The 24,585-nt window shown below is 51.2% G+C and overlaps 1 protein-coding gene across 1 annotated transcript in view; it reads right to left on the minus strand.

Annotated features, from left to right (window-relative positions):
• Nkd1 (NKD inhibitor of WNT signaling pathway 1) overlaps nt 1-24,100 on the minus strand; it is a 72,381-nt gene extending 48,281 nt beyond the window's left edge. Inside the window, exons 1-3 of the mRNA XM_041650187.1 lie at nt 23,854-24,100; nt 23,705-23,737; nt 22,957-23,090 (exon numbers count right to left, since the gene is read on the minus strand). Of these exons, the coding sequence (XP_041506121.1) occupies nt 22,957-23,090; nt 23,705-23,737; nt 23,854-23,878 (192 nt within the window). The 5' untranslated portion in view covers nt 23,879-24,100. The remainder of the gene's footprint in view (nt 1-22,956; nt 23,091-23,704; nt 23,738-23,853) is intronic.
• Between the last annotated feature and the right edge of the window lie 485 nt (nt 24,101-24,585).

The following is a 24,585-nucleotide window of genomic DNA, read 5'->3' on the forward strand; positions in this document are numbered from 1 at the left end:
GTAGGAGAGACAACTTCAAGGCAAAAAGCAGCAAAAGAAAAATCTGCTGGATAAAATTAGCTCCCACCTCCTCCATGCAGCCTTCCCAAACCCCAGGGCTCAGTTCTGCCTGCCTTGATCAAAAGTGACTTCCAGGAGCAGCAGAGACGGCTCAGTTGTAGAGCCTTTGCTGCAGGAGCATAAGGACCAAAATTCAACCCTAAGCAGCCAAGTAAAAAGTTAGCACTGTGGCACAGGCATGCAACCCTGGTTCTCGTAAAGCAGACAGGTGGATTCCTGGGGCTCACTGGCCAGTAGCCTGGCCCTGCTTCCGGTCTTCTCCAACTCGACCTCCTCCTGCTGATGTCCCACAGCAGGTATGGGCCAGGGCCACTCTGTAGAGCAACTGATTCTGGCCCATAAGCACATGAATGTTTTGTGTGGACAGGTCTCCTTCAGGAAAACCCGTCTCCTCATCTCTAAGCTGCAGAGCCTGAATCTGGGTTACTAGCAGGGGGGCAGTGAGAGTCTGATACATCTCAGAATACGTTTCTTGGCTAAGGAACACACACACACACACACACACACACACTACTTACTGAGTGGTAGAACAGCTTGGCTAAGGAACACACACACACCCCACTTACTGAGTGGTGGAGCAGCTTGGCTAAGGAATACACACACACACACACACACACACACACACACCACTTACTGAGTGGTGGAACAGCTTGGCTAAGGAATACACACACACACACACACACACACACACACCACTTACAGAGTGGTGGAGCAGCTTGGCTAAGGAATACACACACACACACACACACACACACACCCCACTTACTGAGTGGTGGAGCAGCTTGGCTAAGGAATACACACACACACACACACACCCCACTTACTGAGTGGTGGAACAGCTTTGCAGGCCTCTGAATCACAGCCCTCAGAAGTCCTCACAGTACCCAGCTGCATTAAATCAAGCTGTGAGACACGCCGGGTTATGCTTTTCAAGTGCACCCTGAGCCGATCTGATGTTTAAAGGAAAAAGGGAAAAGTTTCCGAGGCCTCCATAAATCCAGAGGAGAGGAAGTTTCAAACTTGGGTGTTCGTAGTCCATGGCTCCCACATGGAAACAGCTTGGTTTCATGTATTTGGTTTTACAGTTCAAACTTTAGGTCTTTTAACTTTTTATTTTTACAGGGCTAAGAAGAAAAGGGAGATGGAGCCATTTGCTCACTGAGTGCCAAAGAAAACCCTAGCGCCTCCCTCCAAGGGCCTCTGCTGAGGAGGCAGAGATGGGGGGGGGGGCTCCTGGCACACCTCTTCAAGTTCCTCCTGTCCAGGGAAGGCCAGGCCTGCGAGGCCAGCTCCTAATTAGCTCTGAGAAGATCAACAGTTCTGGAGAACAGAGACCAGGCTATCACCGAGCTGTGACCAGCAGCAGCAACAGTAGCAGCAGAAACAAAATGGAGCCTCTCTAAAAACAAGACAAGGTCTGCCAGGCCCCGAGGATTCCTAAATGTAGTCTCTCAGGAAAGATGGCTGTGTGTGTCCAGCTAGGGAGGCCCAGGACACTTCTGGCCCAGCCGAGACTTGCAGGTGGCTCACACGGCTTTCCTATCCTCCGCCTTTATCTCCAGGTGCGGTCCACCCAGGCTGGGCAAGTCTACCCATTTGCCAGCTGAGGAAACGATGACCCCCAAGTAGCAGCAGTGAGACAGAAGGGGCACTGGCAGTCCAGGGTTCACACCTGACCAGGGGCTACCACTGACTCCCCGCATGACTGGGAAGGAGACCATCTGCCACAGAGAGCAGAGTGGGAGTAAGAATGCCTACTTCAGAACAGCGTGAAAAAACACGTTTTTGTGTAATAAATGTATACACAAAATAAAGGGTGGGTGACCATAAATGCCTTTCGCTTCTCTGTTCGTGTGGTATGTGGATGCTTTTTGTGGGGATGGTACACATGTGAACACACGCATGTGCAGGCCTGAGTTCCAGTCTCTTCCTCTATTGCTCCCCATTTTATTTTCAGACACACCTCAGCAATTCAGCAAGACTCCTGAGGTCTCTCTAGCCTTTTGTTGTTTTACATGGATGCTGAGGATTCAAATGCAGGTCTTCATGCTGGCTTAGAAAGCACAGTAGTGACCCAGCCATCACCCAGCCACACACACACTTTGTACACATGTGTCTGTGCACTGTGTCTCTGTTTTAAGGCTGTCTCCCAGGACCTCTCCAGACATACAGCACATATACCCATTGTTTGTGTCTGCTCACCCTACCCTGCTGGTGGCAACAGTGCCCTGCTGTTCCTTTGGATGGTCCCCCTTTCCCGCGAACCCCCTCAGAGCAGCAGAGGATAGGAAGGGCCCTGGACCATTGCCTCCACCAGGAGGGGTGTCATAACTTGAATCTGAAGTGTTCCCCTACAGCTCATGTTTCAAACACTTGTTCCTCAGCTGGGAGCACTTTAGAAGAGGCTGTGGAACCTTTAGGAGTGGAGCCTGGATAGAGAAAGTAGGTCACTGGGCCAGGCCTTCGCAGATTACACCATTCTGGTTCCCGACTAGTTCCTCCTCCTTGTCTATGCTGATGTGAGTAGTTTCCTCCACCCCCTCCAGCTACCATGAACTGAACCCCACCATGAATGCCCAGGAGACTGCCGATCTGTAAAGCCCTCAGGATGGCCATGTGGAGCTGTCAAGGAGGGCTTGGGGCAGAGACCAGCAGAGTTCTGGTGTGACCCGACAAAGCTCAGAATAATGCCATGGAGCAGAATCAATCTTTCTGCGCCAACAACACGGTTTATAGGGCAAAGGCACATTGCTGAGCACCTGGGGCTTACATGACCATCTGAGTAACTTTACATTATCAGTGTCCACAGTAAGAGGTCCACTGACAGCCCCATTTCACAAATGGGAAAACTGAGACCTCAAGACAGTAAAGCTGCCTAAGCTTGCACTATTAGTAGGCAGCAAGCTCTGGGTTTAAATACATGCAAGTGTAGAGTCTTCTCTGCTTATTCCGTGTGGGCAGGTCAGCATCTTCCCCACTTCTTCCCCAGTATCCTAGCATGGTTCTAATACATCCAAGCTATCAAAGCATGGTTTTAATTCATCCATGTCAGTGAAGATCCAGGGGCTTTCTTGAGGGTGGACTCATTGGTGCCCGCCAAATGTCTCCATTCTCCTAGATCAACCAACTGACCCTTGACACCCATCTTCTACTCAGCTAGAACACAAAAGATGGGGTGTGGGAAACAATTCCCCATTGAGCTACAGCCAGCCCCAAGAGCATTCCATAGAAATATCAAAAGCTACTTCCATCATATTTCACAGTCAGGAACACAGAGAGGGAATGGCGCTTAAGTAAGACAACAAAGCAACTTCATTCCCTAAGTTCAAAGCCATGCCTGTTACACACCCAGCATTCTCCTGCCCCTTGTGGCAATAATCTGTCAGCACCACAGTGGACAGTCCTTCAGGTGAGCAGTAACTGAGCTGTCCCATGGAGAAGCCACCCGTGGCTAGTGGTGATGATCACACAGAAGCAGAGAAACGGGTGTGGCAAGGATCTAGTGAGGAGGAATTTCTCTCGGGCTTTGGGGGTGCTGCTCTTCCTAAACCCCAGGATGATTAAGAAAAGGCCAGGGCAAGTAAATCAGGAGGCATCTCAAGAAGACAAGAGCGTGTGCAAAGGCGCACAGGTGGAACCAGCATGGCTGGGGCAGAGCTGCGGGGGAGGGGCAGGACAGCAGCAGGCCCTGTTGGATCTCTTCACTCAAGTCAATGGAGAGATCCAAGACACAGGAGGACCTGATGCCTTTCTGTACTGTAAACATGGCCTGGCTGGAACGCAGACAGGCAGAGAGGAGCCCTCCAGGGGACAGAGGTTGGTGGCTGGCACAGTGGTGAGCAGTGCTTTTCCCTGCCCACACTCCCCCACACAAGGATCATTCAGCCCCTGGCCCCCAACAAAACGTCAATGCCGCAGACAATAGCCTATCTGTTTACTGATGGCATGGAGAGCCGTGTTGTACAGTTTAAGAGAGTAAGAGTTTTAAAGTCTAAAGAAGCAACCTCCACTGCCCCTTGCAGTGTCATTTATAGTAGAGAGCAGTCCTGTCCAGTAGAGCACAGGGGATGTAAGTTCAAATCCCTAGAAGCTACATTTTTTAAAGTGAAATTAATGGTGATGTCATTAAAGCCAGTGTATCCAGATATTTGCATTTAAAAAGTATCACTCTATAGAAAAAGTGATTTTAAAAAATGTTACTACAGGAGAGGGGCTAGAGAGAAGGCTCGGTGGTTAAGGACACATAGCATACAACTCTTACTTACAGAGGACATGAGTTCAGTAACCCAGCATCCTCTGAAGCCACTGGGTCTCCAGGAACATCTGCCTTCATATGAATACACACACAATTAAAACAGTAAAAGTCAATCTTTTTATTTATTTTTTTAAATATTTATTTATTTATTATGTATACAATATTCTGTCTGTGTGTCTGCCTGCAGGACAGAAGAGAGCACCAGACCCCATTACAGATGGTTGTGAGCCACCATATGGTTGCTGGGAATTGAACTCAGGACCTCTGGAAGAGCAGGCAATGCTCTTAACCACTGAGCCATCTCTCCAGCCCAAAATCAATCTTTTTAAAATTGTTACCAGGAATTCTCATCTTTCCTTTCTCAAAAAAAAAAAAAAAAAAGCTTTGGGACACCTCTGCACCCCATGCCAGTCATATATCCATGCCTGTCAGCCCCTAGGAGACAGAGGAGGCCTCTGTGGTGAGCAGGGCCCACAGGTTCCAGCCACTCTACTGAAGCTAGGCTGTGTGTCTACCCCAGAACTCTCTATAGACAAATTCTAAGGGACCTTTGCCACCCAAGAGCCTTGGACAGAGTCTCCATCAACCCCAACTGGCATGTCCTGGAGGGACGTGAGGAGCATCCTGGGGGATGCAGGGAATGCAGGGCACCTCTGCAGTGCACAGCATCACTCTGCAGGGAAGAGAGAAACTGAAACGCAGCCAGACCCCATCCCAGGAAGACGCTGGGGAAACTGCTTCCCAGAGAGCGTGTACAGGCTGCTTTTTATCATTATTCCCTAAACACAGTGCAACAACTGCTTCAGGCATTTCCTTTGTCTCGAGTATAACAAACCATCAGAGCTGGCTAAAGAATAGGAGGGTGTGCCTAAGTTACAGGTACATCTTGTCATTTTGCATAAGGGACTTGAGGAGACGCCCAGGGACCAATGCCACAGGAAGGCTGTGTTTACTAAAAGCTACTGATCCCCAGGCCCTGAGGTTCCCTACTTCCCTTTTCTTTTTTTATCCTCACTATTAAGAGATGAGTTCTGATGACTCTTCGTTTTCCTGATGGGGAAACTGAGGGCTGGGAGGGCATGTATCTCACACATATCCCTTTGACTTGGACAACCCACGAACACATGAGCAGAGCATTCAGAAAGCTCCCTGGAGTGGAGAGGGCAGCTGAGGGAACGCTTCCAGAAGGGGGAGAACATGGCATGTCAGTGGCCTAGGAAGGAAGAAGGAAGCAGGTCCCAGGATAAGGCAGGGCACACATGCTCAGAAAACACGGACCAGGCGTGTCCTGTACAGTGCAGGGTTCTTGGAGCCAGACAGAAGCAGGCATGGTGGAGCCAAGACAGATGCCTATGCACAGGCACTGTGAGAAGGGTCCAAATTCAACCACCTCGTCCTGAACAGCACCCACTGCCCACTCCTCAGCCATGATGCCAGTTGAATCCAACTTCCCAAAATATTTACCAGAAGGCTCTGGGCACAGACTCCACTCTGTAAACTTGGATGAGATTCCAGAGCTGAAGACACAGATCACCCGGAAAAGCAGATAAACTCTCGCTCACATTCTAACTAACGAGGAGGAGGTGGGGAGGAGAAAGAAAGAAATCAAGCCTCTCCACCGCCCAACTTGAAAGGCATTATGGTCCAGGGCAAGGAGGGAGCAAAGATGCCGTGTCCTTATCAGGCACAAGGCTGCTCCAGACACAAACAAAACTCTTGGCAGGCACCCTTCTTCCGCATCGGAAGGGGAGCAAGCAGTCTTCATGCACGGGCTCAAAGCCATCCTGAGTACATGGCAGGATGATCTTCCCCCAAATTTCTGACAGAGAAAGCCCCTTCTGGGAACCAGGACACTAACTAGCTTGAGCAACAGAATGAGGACTGTGAGCCTCCACATCTGAAGGGTGGCTAGCCCAGAGTTCAAATCTCCCACTGCTTGGGCCCTGGCAATGAAAAGAGGAGGGGTGAGCTGGCTCAGTAGTGTGGGTAGTTGAAGTCAGCCCCTGCCTTCCAACCACTGCCCTCAGCATCATGGGTGGAATAAAGAAGAAAGCAACACACAAAGATGGCCACACTCAGCCCTGCGGACACACCACAAGGCAGGTACTGCTGCTGTCTTCAGATGACAGATAAGTCAGAGTCCATGGCCAACAAAGGCAGCACCAGCTCTGACCAGGCCTCCAGATCTCAATCTGGGGCCTCCCTGCCGCTACACCCTCCCCAGGTTTCTGGTTCTACCTGCCAGCTCTGCCTATCTCCATCCTTGCCCAACACCCTTGCGTTGCATAGCCCTAAAGCCCCAGAAGGGAGAAGAGAACACGGGTGTATGTTCACCCTCCTTCTCCCTCCACAACCCATGCCATCTCCTGGCACTCACTCCCACTCTAGAAATGCGGCCCATCCAAGAAGCAAGCTCTCCAACATAATATTTTCCTCCCACAGAACGTGAGAATAAAGGGCTCTTTGCTCGTCTCCTGAAATAACTGGCTCTCACCATAAAGCAATCCTCTGCCCAGTACAAATATTTCTGTAAAACTTGGTAACTCTATCTGCGGCTCCTTTTCTGAAAGTCAGAAACCTTGGAGAATGAAATACGGCCAAGGCAGACGTTATGACAAGCTCATGAAGTCATGTCTACCCCAGGCAGTCCTCCTGGGCACGGTGATTAATTTGCTGTTAACCACAGGGACTTTGTGTCTTAATACACCCAAAGCAAAACACCAGTTCACATTTCTGCTGGAACAATACCCGCCACCCTAGTACAGAGGGCAGCCAAGTGGGCAGCAGAACCGTGGCTGGGCTCAGGAGCCTGGAAGGATTCTGGAGAGCAGAGAACCCCTGAGGTGGAAATAATACACAGGCAAGTTGCCCTCTGTGGCCTGGCCTTTGTCATAGAGGCGGCGAACCTTATAAAATAAGTTAGGGGTTCTTAGGTCAGTGTAAAAGCAGTTAACCTAACTCAAGCTAAGACACTAGGTAAGGCATGGAGCACAATGTGGAAGACACACGCTAGAGAAACAGAGCCCAGACAACAGGTTCCTCTCAGTCTCTGAGCCTATATCACACACTAGTCAAGACCCTTGCAAGTGTTGTTTCAGACCCAAGGGATAGAGGTGAGCTTACTGGAAATTTTCCAGTATATGTGGACATAGATATTACCTAACTAAATCCTAGAAACAAAATGGAGGCTGCCCCCACTACCCAAAAGAAACAGTGTAAACCCCAGCCCAAAGTTGCAGGCACCTGAAGCTCTGTATCCCCTTGAACTGGCAGATCCACACACAGGGAGGCAAGAGTTAAATGACATAATGGGGGGGGGGGGGTGTCCAGAGAGGGTAATGAAGGGAATACTCAAAGCATTATTTTATTATTAATATTTTATTTTCTATTTATTTATTTAGATAGGGTCTCACTATGTAGCCTTGGCTAGTCTAGAACTTGCTATGTGGACCAGATTGGCCTCCAACTCATAAATCCACCTTCCTTGGCCTCCCAAGTATGGGAATTAAAGGCATGTGCTACCATGCCTGGCTCAAAAAATTATAAATGCATATATGAAAATGTCATGATTAAAATCACTTCTTGCTCGGGTGTGTTGCTGGCAGTGCCGGGAATCAAATCCAGGACTAGCACATGCCAGGCAAGCCCTCCACCACTAAGATGCATCCTTGGCCTTTTCTATCCCATGGAAACCAAGGTGGAGTTTCTGACCTGAGAACTCTGGCTACACTGGCATTACAGTAAAGATGAAGAGCACATATCCAAGGAGGAGGACACATGGACCTCAGAGTGCTGCTATCAGTACTCAGGGTGGGAGGAACTCCCTGGGAACCCATGCAGAGGCAGGGAGCTGGGAAAGAAGGAGGCTCCTGTGGGCTGTGTAGAGGAAACGGCAAACCACTCAGGCTTTTCTGAAACCCAATGGCCAGCCATATTTCTTCTCAAAGCTCAGCTACTTTACCTGATAGCCCTGACCCCAGCTGCTAGCCATCTCTTTGCTTGATAAGGCTTCTGCCCATCCACCAGTATGTGCAGCCCTTCCCATGGGTGACTTCTCTTATGGACACACCCTAGGGGTTCAGCTGAGACAAAGGGTTGGAGTGACTCAACTCTGTAGGAAAGTAGATGGCCCAGGTCAAAAAAGTAGAATCTAGCCTGGAATTTCCTAGACCTTTCAGTTGAAGATAGAAGGTTGAACTGCTGGGGAAGGAAACCTGCACTGACCAGAGGGAGACAATCTAAAAACGAAGACAACCCAAAGTAGGCAGAGATAGATGCTGCCACCCTTCACTGGGGTGGGCGATCTGAACTCGAGATGAGTCACTTTCCGGGAGTTTGCCTCTTCTTTCTCCTTATTTTTTTATTTATATTTTCTTTAGTTACAGAAATGGTTTAGGCGAACGGTGAGGCCTGTTCACAGCACAAGGGAGAAGCAAGCAAAAGCTCTCTACAAAGACCCAGAGCAGCAGCTGACACTGAAGGGCACAGAGCCTGAGTCCTAGCCCCCTGCACATCTGACCTCCTCTCCCAGCTACAGGGATCCTCCAAGCCCCAGGAGTTCTTGAGTATCCACCACCTGCCACGCAGTGCCCAGCCCCCAGAGAACTGCCCATGGAATCTGAAGTATGAGCTTAGTTTCCCCATGCAAATAATCCTGGCCAATTAACGGTGAGCAATATCACTGTGAGCAAGGCTTTGGGAATCTGAAAGCCCCTGGCTAACCTTCGGTAAATGCCCGCCCAGTTAGGGGGGCTGCTGCTCCAGCCCAGACAGGGGCTTGTCATCCAGCACCCCACAGCAAAATCTGTGCCAGGTGCCCACCCAGTCCACACTTGGAAGAAGCCTCACTTCAGAGCTGCACAAGAAGTAGCATGCAGGAGCTCCAGAGTTAGGTGTTTATACGTAAGGCACAGTGTTCCCTTCTACCCTTCTAGAAAGAAGCCCAGGATCACTGAAAACCATGACGATGGCTGCCATTGGCCAATGAAGCTGGCTTCTTCTGCTACAGCACACCCATGCCTCTCATGTCTGTGATGGTCCACAGAAGAGTGGACCAGGGCTCCCTTTCGATGGTGCATAGAACGTTCCTTCCACCACCTTCTGCTGTGAATATATCTTACAGGGGGGAGAGGGGAAGATGGGGCAGGGAGATGCAAGGTGAAGTTCAGCCAGATGCACCACAGCGTAGGTCTTGCCCCTTAGATCAGAGCTGAGCAATGCAGGCAGCAGCATTAGCTTCTGGGGGCTCTATAACTTTGCATGTCAGTTCTCTCAAATCAAGCACATCTTATTAGAGCTCAGGAGCTGGACAATACTCGCACACAGCACACATAACCTAGAGCATGCTAAGCACAAGGAAAGCCATCAGAATAAATGGCACTGTCGACTCGCCCTTTTAACATTCCCTTCATCCCAGTTCAGAGACCTGGCTGCCCTTCAGAGTAGCCAAGTATCAAAACTGAAGAGGCTGCCACAGGAGCAGGGAGAGGAAGATGGACCCATCAACAGAGACCCATAGGACCACCCACTGGGTCCCCTACGCTCAGCACCGACCTCTCTCCTCATTTGGTCTTGCCCAGGCTAGCTCTGGACTCACGCTTCTCCTGCCTCAGTCTCCCAAGTGCACATATGTGTGCCATAGCAGCTGGACTCTGTGCTTTAGTCAGCACCCAGGATGCTCAGAAGCAAGTGAACCATCCTCACAGAGAGTAACCCCCACTACACCTCACGGACACTGCTCACTGCTCCATGAACACTGACCCCCACTACACCTCACACACGCTGATCCCCCTACATCTCACAGACACTGTTCCACAAACACTGCCCCACTCCACTGCACCTCATGGCCACTGCCCCCACCATCTCATGGACATTACCCACCACACACAAGCTTCTTTAAAAAGTTGCCTATCCGCAGCTTTCCCTCTCACACACTCTTCTATGGTAGACCATAATGCACCCTGACAGAGATCTCATTTCCAGCGTTAAGGTCCCCATGGTCCCTTCCCTTAAATCTGAGGTAGAGCATCAGCTCTAGACCTGAGCTATTACCCTGGCAGGGCACTCTCAGGGAAGTCAAATAATTGCCAATGGATACCTGAGGCTGCTAAGCAACAGGAGGCTGGCTTCCTCGGGCAGACATGTCTTCAAGCTCAGACAGTGACCTCTCAAACACAGGTCCATGGGATCCCTCATTGTCTCCATCTCCAGTGAAAAGGGAGTGGGTCAGCATGAAGGCTCTCACTCAATCCTGAGGAGCTCAGACAAAAAGAACCCATCTAATCAAAGGCTCTGAAGCCAAGAAAGAAACTAGAAGCACAAAGAGGGGTCAAGGAACTCACCCAAGGCCACACAGTTTGTAAGAGCTGAGCTGAGGCTTGAACCTAGGTATCCACGTTTAGAATCTAGAGCAATGACCAAACACCAGTGTTTTTCCAACACTTAGGTCACGATCTACAGTAAGAATTACATTATAACAGGCTTATGTATATATGGGCATAAATATATTTATCTAAACCAATACAAAAAGTAACACAAAACAGCAGTCTTACTATAAGTGGTATGTTTTTTTATTTTTATAATTTTCTATTTCATTTTCTGGCCACCAGTTGATTTCGGGAATGGAGTTGTAACACAGCTTTGAACCCACTGACACTTCTCTAAGACAACTCTACAGTTTACCAGCCTGATTCTGAGTTTTGTTCCAGTCGAGGTCCTACTTTCCTGACAGGTGGGTGGAAGCAAGTCAGCAAAGTGGCCCAGCTCTTTCAGCTTCAGTCTTTCCAGCAGATCAGTGCTGTGACCCTCTAACACAGTTCCTCATGCTGTAGCGACCCCCAACCATAAAGTGATTTCATTGCTGCTTCATAACTGTAATTTTGCTACTGTTATGAATTGTATTGTTAATATCTGATATGCAAGATGTCTGATATACGACCCCCACCTGATATCGTGACCCACCGGTGAAAACAGCGGCACTAGATGAAGAGGGAATGCAACTGTTCAAATATGAGATGCTGTCTCCAGTGGCTCAATTTCTACAGTCGCAGTCCCTAGGAAGTGGCTCTATCTTGGGAAGGCACTGAAACCTTAAGAAAGAAGGGTCTAGCAAGGACTAGGTCCTGAAGGGGAAGGTGTTTGGGGATATCTTGCCTGCTTCCTGTCCAACATGAGCTACTCTGCCCCTCAGTCTCCAGCCCTGAGGACCTGCACCCTATGAAACTGCAAAAGAAATAAACCTTCCTCCCTTGTTAGTCTCCTCTAGCATTCTGTCACAGCGACCAGAAAAGTGACCAAGGCAGAGGACACAGCAGCACCTACCTCATCAGGGTGCACAAACTAAGCAGTGGGGACATGGGTGGCATGGCCCAAGGCCTGACATCCTCGGCTCTGTAGGCAGAAGTTAAGCTGCAACCACCTCCTCTTGGTGGGCACCTGAGCTGACCACGAGGCTATGCATGTAGGCAGCAGCCATGGAACATCAGAAGAGGCATTGCTCAGGACTATCCCAGACACACACAACCACAGATGGTGCAAGAAGCTGGCCCCAGCACCCCCTAGACATGGCAACTGTGCTCCCAGGCAACCCAAGGTTTCCTTTAGTCCTCTTTTCACCCTCGCGACTGTCTAACCCACAGGGAGAAAGAGGGCAAATCAACAAAAATTCAAGGTCAAAAACAGGCCTATAACAAGACACCCTGTGGAGGACAGCTGTGGGACACAGGTATGGACCCTAACCAACACCTCAAATCCACTTGTTGGCGCCCCTATAAGACAGGCCTCTGAATGAGGCATTCTGCCCAACCTTCTGAAGTTAGTCAAAGGAGAGCCCTTCCACAGCCTGCGGGCTGACTAACCCAACTCCACAGTTAAGAGTGGATGCTCACACAGCCTCAGAAAGAGGAGACAGGAGGGATGCAGTGAGAGTCTTCCCCCTGATCTTCCACGTGGCCGGAACAGGCAGATGCTGGAGTCAGGAAGGTCTGGCAGCAGAAGCCTGATTGTCCCACAGAACCAACTGTAGGTTCACACTCCTGACCTAACATCTAGGAGACCAGAATCAGACTCGAGGAGGAGGCTAAGGACTTTGTGTGACACCCCCACCAATCCCCCCCCACGCACCTGGAAAGACGGTTTGCACCAAGCCCTCATCCATCACCTGGCCACCTCCTACTTGTTCCTTGGAGCTCTGTAGCTTCAGTAACACCCCCTAACCTGAAGAATTAGCCCCCGACTTTCCTTTCCTGTTCTGCAACACACTCCAATACCCACGCGCTTGGCATGTATCTGTTTGATCATGAGTGATCATTCTAGAAAGCTTTGAGAGGAGGGGGGTATCTGCTCCACTTTCTACTTGCTGACACGATCTTACTTCCCCCTCAGAGAACTCCACGTGGTGGGAACAGTTATTTAGACAGCCCACAGATGTGAAGACAGAGGAGCTGAGATGAGCCATTGCTGGCCCTCAGCAACAACAGCCAATCTACATCTCCACTGCACTCACTGTCTGCCATCCCGCGGTCCTGCCACAGAAACAAGCCGTGGCTTCCCAGTTAAGAGGGTTACCTGCTCTGTTCTGTTTGTATCCAAACCCAGCTTTTCCTGTCAGGCCAGCATTTTCAGCTTAGGAATGGGTCCCTTGTCCACATGATGAAAGTGTCTTCAGGGTGTAAGCACAAAGACCTCACAAGGGGCTGCAAGCAATGAGCTCAACTCCAAGTTTCATCCAGCCTGTGCAGCATCTTATCCTCTACTCCCTGTACCCACAGGGCCGATTCGGAAGTCATCACAAGCACGGTACACAGGCCAAATCCAGCTACCTGCTCATCCACAGGAAGGGTTCCCAAAAATTTTCTCTAGTTGACTGGCTTTTTAGAAACAAGCTCTCATATGTAACCAAGATGACCTCAAGCTTACAATCCTCTCTGCCTCAGCCTCCTTGGTGCTGGCATCACAAATGTGTGCCACCATGCCCACAATGTTTTAAATTCAGAAGGTTCTGCATAAAAATCCAGATACTAAATTCTCTAAACCACCAGATGACAGCCTCAGGACCGAGTTCCCCAGAGGCTAAGTGTTGGTTGGCCCTAAGTGGCACTGCCCTCTTCAGGCAGGGTGTGTGTTCATTCAATCACCAAGGCCTTCTACCAAGGCCTGCTGTGTGACCTACTCCTGTGATTTCTCCGGCTCCGTGGGTCCCTGAGAGCTTAGTATCAACATTCCACAAAGCCCCCTTCATGCGCCTCCTCCTCCAATCACACTTCTAGTCAGACCCCTGCCCTTAAAGAGACCCGTATACAACGGGATTCTTCCCAACCATGCTAGGGGGCACACAGCACTACTGCCCCAGACCCTATTGTGGAAAATGAGGCCCAGAGATGCTTCCTCTACTGCTACAGCATGTTCACATACTCCCCGCCTTCTCTGTGGCATACTAGGGAAGCCAACCTCTAGGCACCAGTTCCCTAGGGCTCCCCTGCCTGGTGGCCTCTGAATTCAGCCAAGAGAAGGACCTGGAAGGTAGAGAGGAAGTGAAGTAGCTCCTCCCACCCTTCACCACCCCATACTATGACTCTGACCTCAGTTAATTACCATGCCTACAACCTTTACCATTACCTGTGCCTTAGCAGCAGGGGGTGCCAGACCCCATTTGTTTCGACAGCCAACAGGTCTCTCCCGTCCTTGCTTGTAACTCTGGGACCTCAGGAATTCTTACTTAAACTATCTACACCGCACCTGTTCCCACCACATTCACTGGTTGGCCTGGAGGCCTGGCTTAGAACCCGAAGTCTCAAGGACAAAGCGTGCAGGCAGAATCAGAACCCAGACTGTGGGCCTCCACAGCCCCTGCTCACCCTGCATCCTATTCTGTTTCTCCTGGCCCCTTGCCTGCCTGCAGCCTCTTCAAGAGTCTCCTGGACGGCCCCCAGAGAACCAAGTGCTGTACCAATCCCCATGTGGACCTGTGGATCCTCACAGAGCCCGTGAAATGTTCTGTTACTTGATTCCTCTTCACCTTCAAAGTATTTTTACAGCGGGGATTCACATCCTTCCCCCTCCACCGCATACATCACAGACTCCTTTCATCACGCTGATCTCACACAGGCTCCCCCTCTGCACAAAGACCTTATCCATAATACAAGCGAGAAGGTAGCCAGGGCTGGTTATGATGGCTCGTGCTTTAAATCTAGCACACACAGAAGGTGACCAGGGCAGCACTGACCTCCATCAACAGCTCCAACAAACGGTCCACTGCTCTGTGGCTTCCTACCTGACACTTAGCAAGCGTGCAACCACTCTGACATTCCTTCTCTGCTCCTATCCCCAACTCACCTCTGGTGCTTAGCTCACACCCCGATAGTTCCTGTTCTAGACTCAGAGCCTCCAGGCTGCCCCTAACCTTCCTTGAATATCCTCACTGCTCAACATCTACTTTCTAAGCGTGAGCCAATCTAACTTAGAAACACCCGTGCAAAAGACCCAGAACACAGCATCTGCATAGAAAACCCAGCTGCATTTTCAAAAGCTCACAGTACAACATCTGCATAGCAAATACAACTGCATTTAAAAAGAATACAGTTGTGATGGAGGAAGGTCATTGGTTAAATAAAAAGAAACTGCTTGGCCCTCATTGGTTAGAAGATAGGTGGGAGGAGTAAACAGAACAGAACGCTGGGAGGAAGAGGAAGTGAGCTCAGACTCCACAGCTCTCCTCTCGGGAGCAGACGCCTCAGAGAGATGCCATGCTCCGCTCTCCCGGGCAGATGCACGCACGCAATGAAGCAAGCCGCCAGGTTAGACATGCTGAACCTTTCCCGGTAAGACCGGTGGCTCACAGATTATTAGAGATGGGTTGATCGGGATGTGAGAATTAGCCTGTAAGAGCTAGAGCTAAAGGGCCAAGCAGTGTTTAAATGAATACATTTTGTGTGTTGTTATTTCGGAGCATAAGCTAGCCAGGCTGCCAGGGTGCTGGGGATGCAGCCCCGCCACTCCAATTACTACACAGTTGTATCTCTTGGTATTATAGGGAACAGTACAGGGCACTCCTATACTTACCCATGAACACCAAAATTTACAGTGCTCAAGTCCCTTATATAACAAAGGACTATACATATATGGTAGATACATGCATGGTATACTTCTACTCTAGTTCATATTGTTTATAATTCCTAACTGATGGTTTGAAAGAGAATGGCTCCTACGTTTGAATGCTTGGTCCCCAGTTGGTAGGGCTGTTTGGGAAGGATTAGGAGGTGTGGCCTTTTTGGAAGAGATGTGCCACTGGGAGCAGGCTTTGAGATTTCAAATGCCCATGCCATTTTGAGTTAGTTCTCTCTGCCTCCTACTTGTGGATCAAGGTGTGAGCTCTCAGCTGATTCTGCTGACACGCCCTTGCTCTGCCACCATGGATTCTAATCCTCTGAAGTCGTAAGCCCGAATCACAAGTTGCCTTGGTGAGGGTATCCTATCAGAGCAACAGAAAAGTAGCTAACAGACCTAATATAATAAAAGGCTATGCAGTCATCAGGGTGTCGTGTTTAAAAGGATGGTGACAAGAAACGAAGCCTCATCAGCTTGGATGCATTGTTTTCAAATACTTTCCATTTTCAGTTGGCTGACTCCATAGATGCAGAGCCCACATTGATAATATGCTCACTTGATAAACGGACTTACTTCAGAAGTACAAAGAAGTTGAACACTAGGGAGTTTAGTAATATGGATTACTATACAAATAATAATACACCAGTCAGGTGTGGTGGCGTTCACTGTAATCTCAGTAATCAAGAAGCTGAGGCAGGAGGATGGTGATTTCTAGACCAGTCTAACCTACACAGAAAGATCCTGTCACAGAACACCACCAAAAACCCAAATTGTATATCACACCAGTAAGTGATGCATCCCATCAACATTCCAACCTTTGATAAAACTGAACGATCACTCCTACTCAATATTAGAGAACCAGGAGTCAAAGCAAGTTACATCAGCCAAAAGAAACAACACACAACACCTCACTCTTACCCAACAGAACTCAGGAAACATTCTCTGAGGGAAGGCCAATCTGTTCCTCGGTTTCCACAGCAGCCTAAGCAGAAGGAACTGCCAGTGTGGAATGAAGAACCACCCACACGAGCTCCGGGCTTCGTTTGCCTTCTCCCAGGCTGGAAGCCTCATGACAATGACTTATGGCCAGTGCATGGAGCAGTTGATGTGCATCCCACATCCACCGCAAATACACGGACAGTGGGACAGAAGGCACTGGACGCACACTAAATTAGAATGATGTCATCTCACTTCTCAGCAGGAGAAGTCAAAGTTCAAAAGAGGGAAAGGCCTTTCCATTGATGTCATGCTCCAGCAAAGCCCACCCTGCCCTGAGGCCCTCAAATAACCATCAGCCGCACACAGGGTCACGTGCCATAGCCAATATGGCTCAGTAAGCCAGAACAGTGTCGCCCAAACTAATTCCTCAAGGCTACTAAGCAAACATGGCCCTGGCCAGGCCCCTCGGACAGAGTCACACTGGCTGGGCAGGGTTCCTGCATGCCCTGCTGAAGCTGAGGATGACTTCAGCCGAGGGGCCTACAGCTTTCCTCCTGAGCCTTGTGGCTGGTGCCCACATGGATAAACATCCCTCTCGGCTTGCCCAGGCATCTATCAAAGAATTACTTATGTCTCTGGAAGTGCGTGTTTAGAAAAGGCTCCCCACCCACCTGGGCTTGGCAGGGTGCGGCCTGGCTGGACTCTTGGGCTACCCTTTGGAGAGGGCTACCCTTCATGGAGAGGGCATGCCTCTCTTCTACTCCAACCTGAGAGCTTGCCCCTGTCCAGCAGAGAGGCTGAGGCCACAAGGAGGCAGGCAGCATCCCAGGATAAACGGAGCAGAGTGACATCAAAGCCCAGCTTCGAGATCCAACAAGTGAAGCCTTCAGCTCTCTCTGGCCCTTCGTCCAGGGTGTTCTGGGCTCCTGCCTCACTTCCCTCTGACAGGGCAGATATTTCGTTTATGAGGAACTGGATTCTTTCCTTTCTCAGGAAGAGAGGGCTAAGGGAGAAAACAAGGGGAAGAAAACAGGAGGAGAATGTGAGAGCGGGGAGCTGCAGGAGGAATGTAGGAACCAGAAAGAGAGAGCCTGGAGGCAGCTACAGGAAGTGCCTGGGTCCAACAAGCAGCCAGATAGTCTCCCCAAAGTTTGTACAGCGTGTGAGTTTATAGCCCTGAGCACTTGACTCTTCAACATTATAGACCTCCCCAAGGGTTCCATCCCTGAGCCCAGGGTCCCTTTGCCTTTTGGAAAGCCTGGGCATCACTGCACCTCATGGCACCGTGCACTAGCTCTGGGGTTGGCTGTCAGCAGCTTCTTTCCCCAAAGCCCTTGAGTTGACATTCTCTGCCTCTCAGCAACCAATATCATCCATCCCTCAGTTCCCTAACCACACAGCTCAGCTTCTGACTCTTACACGGATCTCCACCTATGACCTGGCTCCAGAGGCCACCAACCCATTTGACCGCAGGGCAATGTCCCATCCTCAAACTACAGATCAACTCCAAGGAAAAAGTAGTAGCCTCATACACCTGTCCCTGGACAGGTGTTCAAGCATGCCACACTCTAACCCATCTTACAGCGACAGCAGTGAAGTCCTGCCCAGGGTGCCGGCCATCCCTTCCGGGACACATCCCGGCAGTCCTCCAGTCCTCCGCCTGCTCGCTCAGAGGCTTTTGCTTCCTTCATTACTCTGACGTTACCCAAGGGCGAAGACCATGCCTCTTCCCACCATTTCCCAATGTGTGATACAATGTATATTAATAATACATTGTCAATAGTGATTAGTCTACTAAGCGCCTATAAGAAAGGCTTGGCTCTACAAGTTCACTAAGAACAGTGGACTAGGAAAGATGGTCTGAGAAGTTGACTGGAGGAAGGAGGCAGCAAGGACAAAACAGTGAGCAAACTTTCTTTCTGTATTCATCCACAGTGAGTGCCTGCTATGTACCTCAAGAAAGAAGTCACATTTTGCAGTGACTTCTTTGTTGCTGACAGTTCAACTTTGACCAAGTGTCCAAGAAGACAGGTGGTCACTGATGGGGGAAGTGAGCTTCCTGGAACAAACAGGGGTGCACGCGCTCACCAGCCCATCTCCTCTCCTCCTCCCACTAAGCAAGGAAGTAGCAGCCCCCGGTTCTACTCCTACCACGTGCAGGCAAGGTTGCCTAGCTTGTGAATGGAGACGGGTTCCCCTGGCTTCTAGGGAACAGACAGCACATATGGCCTGGCTCAAGGAAACCCAGGCTCCTTCTTAAAGACTTTGAAAGGGAGAAAAGGTGCTAGTTAAAGGGCCTCCAAGAATTCCCATCTCACAGATGACACCGCTTGGCAAGACCGGGAGCAACCAGCAGTGATGTCTGGCACCTGGGACAGCTCAGGCTTTCCAGGCTACTCCTTGCTGGCTCTCCCAGGTCCAGGTAGTTCTCAGGGCCGTGAAGTGGGGTCAGGTAAGGAGACCCTCCCTTAGGCCACTCCAAGAAGCCTGTGCATGAAGAAGGCACAATGCTGCCTCCCTGAAACCCTGACCAGCCTCAAAGCAAATCATCTTTTAATTCTTAAACACCAAGTATTTAATTTATGCTGTACCTCAAATGTCAAGTCCACCTCCCAACACATAGCTTTGAAACCACGTAAGGAGGCCTAACACTTTCCATATGGTGAAGACATGGAGCCTTTTAATTGTGCCAACTGGTATCATTCAAGGGTAATTCCCCTGGAATCCAGAATTCAGGCAGCAGCTGGATCAGCCCCCAATCTCATCACCCAACCCCACCAGGGCCCCATGCAGCATGCCTGCACCCTCCTAATCTTCCCTAAATATCAAAATGTGCTAGGTGCCCCCTAATCAAATTACCAAAGTGCCTGGCAGCCGCCTTTGATCTACAGGGGGGCTGGCTTGGCCCCAAGCCCCCAACCTATTTCTGCAAGCAGTTTTGCTGTAAAAGAACAAAAGGATCATAGTGCACGGAGTAAAGGTTGTTTTGAATCTAGTTACACACATGCACACACGCATGTGTGCCCACGCTCACAGTATGGACAGAGGTACCTAGGGAGCTTCATCGTCCAGCCACCGCTCACCTAGGATTTCCACTGGTTGGTCTCTTACTGCCTGCTGTCTCTTGGAGATGAATGTGCTTTAGCCTCTAATTCTGCTCAGTACATGCGTCTCAGGCATGCACTGGCTCCGTCTACTGTTCTTCGTTAACAGTGCCTTTATGTTTCCTGTCATTCACCACCTCTCTCCTTTGAGTTTATAGTCCCTTGTACCTCATCAAACATCCCCAGAGAGGCAAAAGCCCAGACCTTAACCTGGGTCTCACCAAGTGAGCCGAGAGTGGAAGGATGTAGGGGGAAGAGCACAAACATCAGGGCTCCTCCATAATTATCACCCTCTCAGCCTGGGCTTTATGCTTTTCCAAGATTTGTCTACCTCCACTGACATGGAGGAGAACATGACTAGGCCCATTTTACAGATGTGCTTATCAAGATAAAGAGAGTTAAAGTGACTTGCACAAGGTGACGAGCTACAGTGCAGAGCCTGACCTCAGATATTTCGATATGTTGGGGGGTAGGCTGAGCTGGGCACTTGCGTGGCTACCCTCACATCCTAGGGCGATGCATGCAACCCGGATCCTGCCCCAGATATGGGGCAGGTAGGGAGGGCTCTTGCTTCTTCCTCCCCTGCAACTGGTTCATGTGGACATGGTAGCAACTGTCTGTGCCCCTCACTGGGAATCAGGCAATGCTAGGCTTCACATATATTGACTTTAGAAAGGGAGACAACTTAGTCTACCCCAGCTGGCTGCAACTCCAGAGGGTTATGGGGAGATTAAGGTAATAGAAGCAATGTGCTTGGCACATACAGGCACTCAGGCAACAGTAGACTTCACAGCAATAATAATGTTGTCAGTTGGATAAGTCAGTAATGTGTCCCCAGCCACTTTGGTGGCAGGACAAGTAGAGAAGCGGACACAGAGGCCTTCACCAAGATAGGCCTGGTACTGACTATAGGAAGCTGCCAGCCCTGGAAGCCTGCAGACTGCTGGAGTCCACACCCATCAACATCCTGATGATATCATGGAAGGACCTGCCAGCCACCCCTCCCATGCCAGTGGGACTCAGGGAAGAGAGAGAACTGAAATGGACTCACCACTGGCCTGCCCAGCACCCTCACTGTCCCCGCCATTTCAGCACTCATTCTTACCCCCCCCCCAACTACGACCACTTGAACCCAGTATTTTTCCCTGTATTGGCTTTGAACTCACCTCCCTCTTTCAACTCTGATTCATCTTAAGTGATAACATCCATGAAATCATGTGTTTGATGTCCTAGTTATTTTTTCTCTGATTAAAAAAGATAGATACCTATAAAGATTAAAGACATTCCCCCTAAAGACCACCTGAAGTGCTTCACAGGCCACCACCAGCGCGACCCCACACTCTAGCTCGGCCCGCTCCTTTTCTAGGGCTGATGCCTGGCCCCACTACGGTGACCACCACAGGTTGGAACCCAGGCATCCAGATCTGTTATTAAGATCCACTCTCAAGGAAGCAGAGACCTCCCCTCCCCCCCCCCACTCAACATCTTTGATGGCTGGGCCCACCCTCTTAACTATCCAACACATGTCACACTGATGGCTCTATGCCCCACATCTTCAAAAGGACTTTGAACAAATATTAATGACCCCTCCTTTTCAGAGAGGGGGGTGAGCCAGGAAGGCGAGCAAGCACCATCCATCCCATGCTGTCCTCAGCTGGGGGAAGAAACCAGGCAACGAAATTCCGTGACTTCAGCAAAGCCACAGGCTTAAGCAGGGGCCCCCTCCCCCTTCTTCATTTCCCCCAATGGCAACTTTTACTGGCTTGCATTCCTCTTGCTGGGAACACTACTATTTAATTAAAAACGACAGACTTTTGTTTTCCTCTCCTTCTTCCCCCTCCCTCCCATCCTCCCAGCCTGGATGCCAAGGAGACCCACCAAAAACATGCGGGTAACATTTGTTATGGCTTTGAAGATAAAAGTCAATTGAAGCAAGCCCTCGCTGTATTTCAAGTTTCCCCTCTAGCATGGAGTAAAAGCTGCCTGGCAGTTTAGGAAAAAAAAAAAAGAGAGAGAGAGAGAGGAGAGAGAGAAAGAGGAGAGCGACAGAGCCTAAATAAATGTCATTCTGCAAGAATACTTTATGAAAATAAACAGGCTGAAAAAAAAAACACAAAACCTGATTAATGGAAATCCTCTCTGTTGGTCTGTATTGAGCTGCAAATGCATCTGCTCATATGTCTAAATTGGATTGTTTTCATTGGTCCTTAGATAAATAAGTACATCAAAAACTAGGAATGGTGGGGGAAGGAGAAGTTTGTGGTTCTGTTAAAAGGCTCTAAATGCAGTGCCTCCACCCCCTGGGCCCAGTTCTGACCTTTCTACTAGGGTAGCAGCCCCAGTCCCAGTCAGCCAGCAAACTGGAGGGCCAGGAAGAGAAAGCCTGAGCTACAGAGTAGAGAGGGAGCTTATCCCAGAGAGAGAGGGCATTTAACACACCACATACACATGCATGAACACGCACACGCACGCACACACGCTAGCACACGCACATGGTGACAAGCATGCCACCTCCTTGCAATGGTGCTGCCAGGTGCCACCACCCAACCACACACACACACGCCATCTCCCTGCAATGATGCTGCCAGATGCCACCACCCAAACACACACACACACACACACACACACACACACACACGCACAAAGACTCCACCAGCCTCACCCAAAGAACAAGACCAAAGAACTAACCAGACCTGAGGCTCGATCTGTTCCCTCTCCAAGTTTAAAAAAAAAAAAATTAAATGTCACATCAAAAAGTTGATTCATCCTTTGATCCTCGGCTTGCAAGAGTTCCACGCAGACCATCTGAAAGCACTGTGCAGAGTGCTGGAGCTCACAGGACATCTGTGAACACCAGTCCCAGGCCAGACACAGGGGCTGGACTCACTCACTCCCCCATCCCACTTGCTCCCACAGAACAACTCTAGAAAGAGGTGTACCCAGACCACCATACGAAATCCCCCACCCTCCGCCCCTCCTGCCTCTAAGGGCCACACTAAGGGAACAGCCAGGTCTCAGTGCCTCCAAACTCTACACTCGGATGGCAGATGGCACTGATGAATGCCACAGACACAGTTGGAGGTGGCCACAGATCCTGGGCCAGCACAGCTCTGCCCTCTACCCAGACACTCCTGCCTGACTCCAGTCCTAACCCCTCCCTGTGGAAAAGCTGGCCATAAAAGCAAAGCAGAGGAGGCCTCCCCCCACACGCACACACAACAAAGCACAGCTTCCCCACCCACTGGACCTGTATCACCTCCTCCCTGGCACTTCCTCCCCAAGCAACTCTCTGTGCCCAACTGGGTGGGAGATGGGTACCAGATTGATCGACAAGAATCCTCCAAAGTATGGGGTACAAATAGGGCTGGTGGGACACACTGAGAAGGGATTTGGGGAGCTAGACAATGTGCCAACAGGATGCTGAAAGTTGTGGGGGGGAAGCGGTTCGCAGACCCTCTCCAAAACTGAAAGGGTGGACCAAAGTGGGGGCCATACCCGAGTGCCTCGACCAACAGTGCCTGCCAATCTCAGTTGTCGGGGTCCTGAGACGCTGCCTGGACAGCGCTGCCTCCCGATCCACTCCTCGATGCCTTTCCTTGCCCAAGCAGCGCTCACAGCAAAGCTGTCACCTGAGGCGGGAAGAACACGAAGACCTTGAGTCTGGGCCCCCCCGCAGCTGGCAAAAAGTTACCTGAGAATGAAGGGAAGGAGACAGAGAGGCACAACCCGGAGAGTAAAGACTTGGCAGGAGGGTCAAGCGCCGGACGGAGCAGAATCTAAAAGAGGAAGGTAGCCAAGAAAGGGGGCTCGGCGAGATCCTAAGTGCAAGGATTCAGAGGGTGAAAAGGAGTACGCAGTATCCTGAGTGAAGGAGTTAGGGGATCGGAGGAAGGAGCGCGGGAGTCGGGACTGTGGAGAAATGAGCTGAGGGTCAGGAGAGGGGGTGTAGTGGGCGCAGAGGCCAAGTTCTCCAGAGAAGGGGCTGGCGGCCAGAAGGAAGGTGCAAGATATTGGGGGTCTGAAGAGAAGACGCCACCAAAGTGGATGGGGTTAGGGTCAGTAGTGAGAGCACTGGGCTATGGGGAACGAGTAAAGGGACAGAGGGGCCCCAAAGAGCGTTCCCGGGGCGGGGCTGGGGGCTGGGGCAGTCCTGGTAATGAGATCCAGCGGCTGGGCCGGCCGCGCCACCTCCCTCGAGCCCCCCCCCCCCCCCCGCCCCCGGGCCGGTGGCCCGCGCTCCTACCTTCCGGGCTCTCCCTGCGCTTGCACACGGCGGCTGCGGGAACATCGCGCGCGGCGGCGGCGGCGGGAGCCGGAAAGAAAGGAGAGGGAGAGTTAGCACCGGCGGGAGGACGCGGGGCCGCGGCCGGCGAGCGGGCGGGGGACACTGACCCGGCTTCGAGTGAAGTTTCCCCATGCTGGGGCGCGGCGGCGGGGCGTCCTAAGCCATGCGTCCGGCCGCCGACCCCGCGCCAGCCTCGCTCGCCTCCTCCTCACAGTCCCCGCGCCGAGCGCAGCCCCTGGCGGCGCCGGGACACCCTCCTGCCGCCGTCGCCGCGGCCGGACTGACGCCCGGGCGCGCCGAGCCCCCTGCCCGCCGCCGCGGCCCCGCGCCTCCCCAAGCGCCCATTGGCCGGCCGCGGCCCATCAAAGGCGAGGCGGACGCTGCGGGGCGGGTAGAGGCGGGGCCTGCGAGTAGGGGCCTGCCGAGGGGCGGGCCCATAGAGGGCGTGGTCTGTGGGTGGGGCGGGGCCTTGGTGGGGAGGGGCTTTGGATGTGCTGAGCCCCAAGCCCCCTACGCGGACCCAGGGGCGGGAATGGGGACCGGGCGGAGGCTCTGCCTGCTGGGTGGTGGAGCAGCGCTGCCCTCGCTGGTGGTACTGCGACTTCCCTCGTCTCTGCGTTTCCTCGGAGCCGTTAGAGTGAGACTAGATAGCTCGAGTTCACAGTTGGGGAAACTGAGGTCGCGATCGGTGACCTTAGCTGCACGGGCGCACGCCTCTGCTGCTCTCCCACGGTGTCTCTTCCCAGACTTCCCGTGCCTGGCCTTCTACAGAAAGTGGTCCGTATTTCCAGCCGCGTACCCCCCCCCTTTTTTTTTTGACTCCTCTAGGTTTTAAGGTT

The sequence above is a fragment of the Microtus oregoni genome, unplaced genomic scaffold, assembly GCF_018167655.1.
Source record: "Microtus oregoni isolate MIOR12 unplaced genomic scaffold, Mior012 000004F_ref0000308, whole genome shotgun sequence".
In the NCBI taxonomy this organism is placed as follows: domain Eukaryota; kingdom Metazoa; phylum Chordata; class Mammalia; order Rodentia; family Cricetidae; genus Microtus; species Microtus oregoni.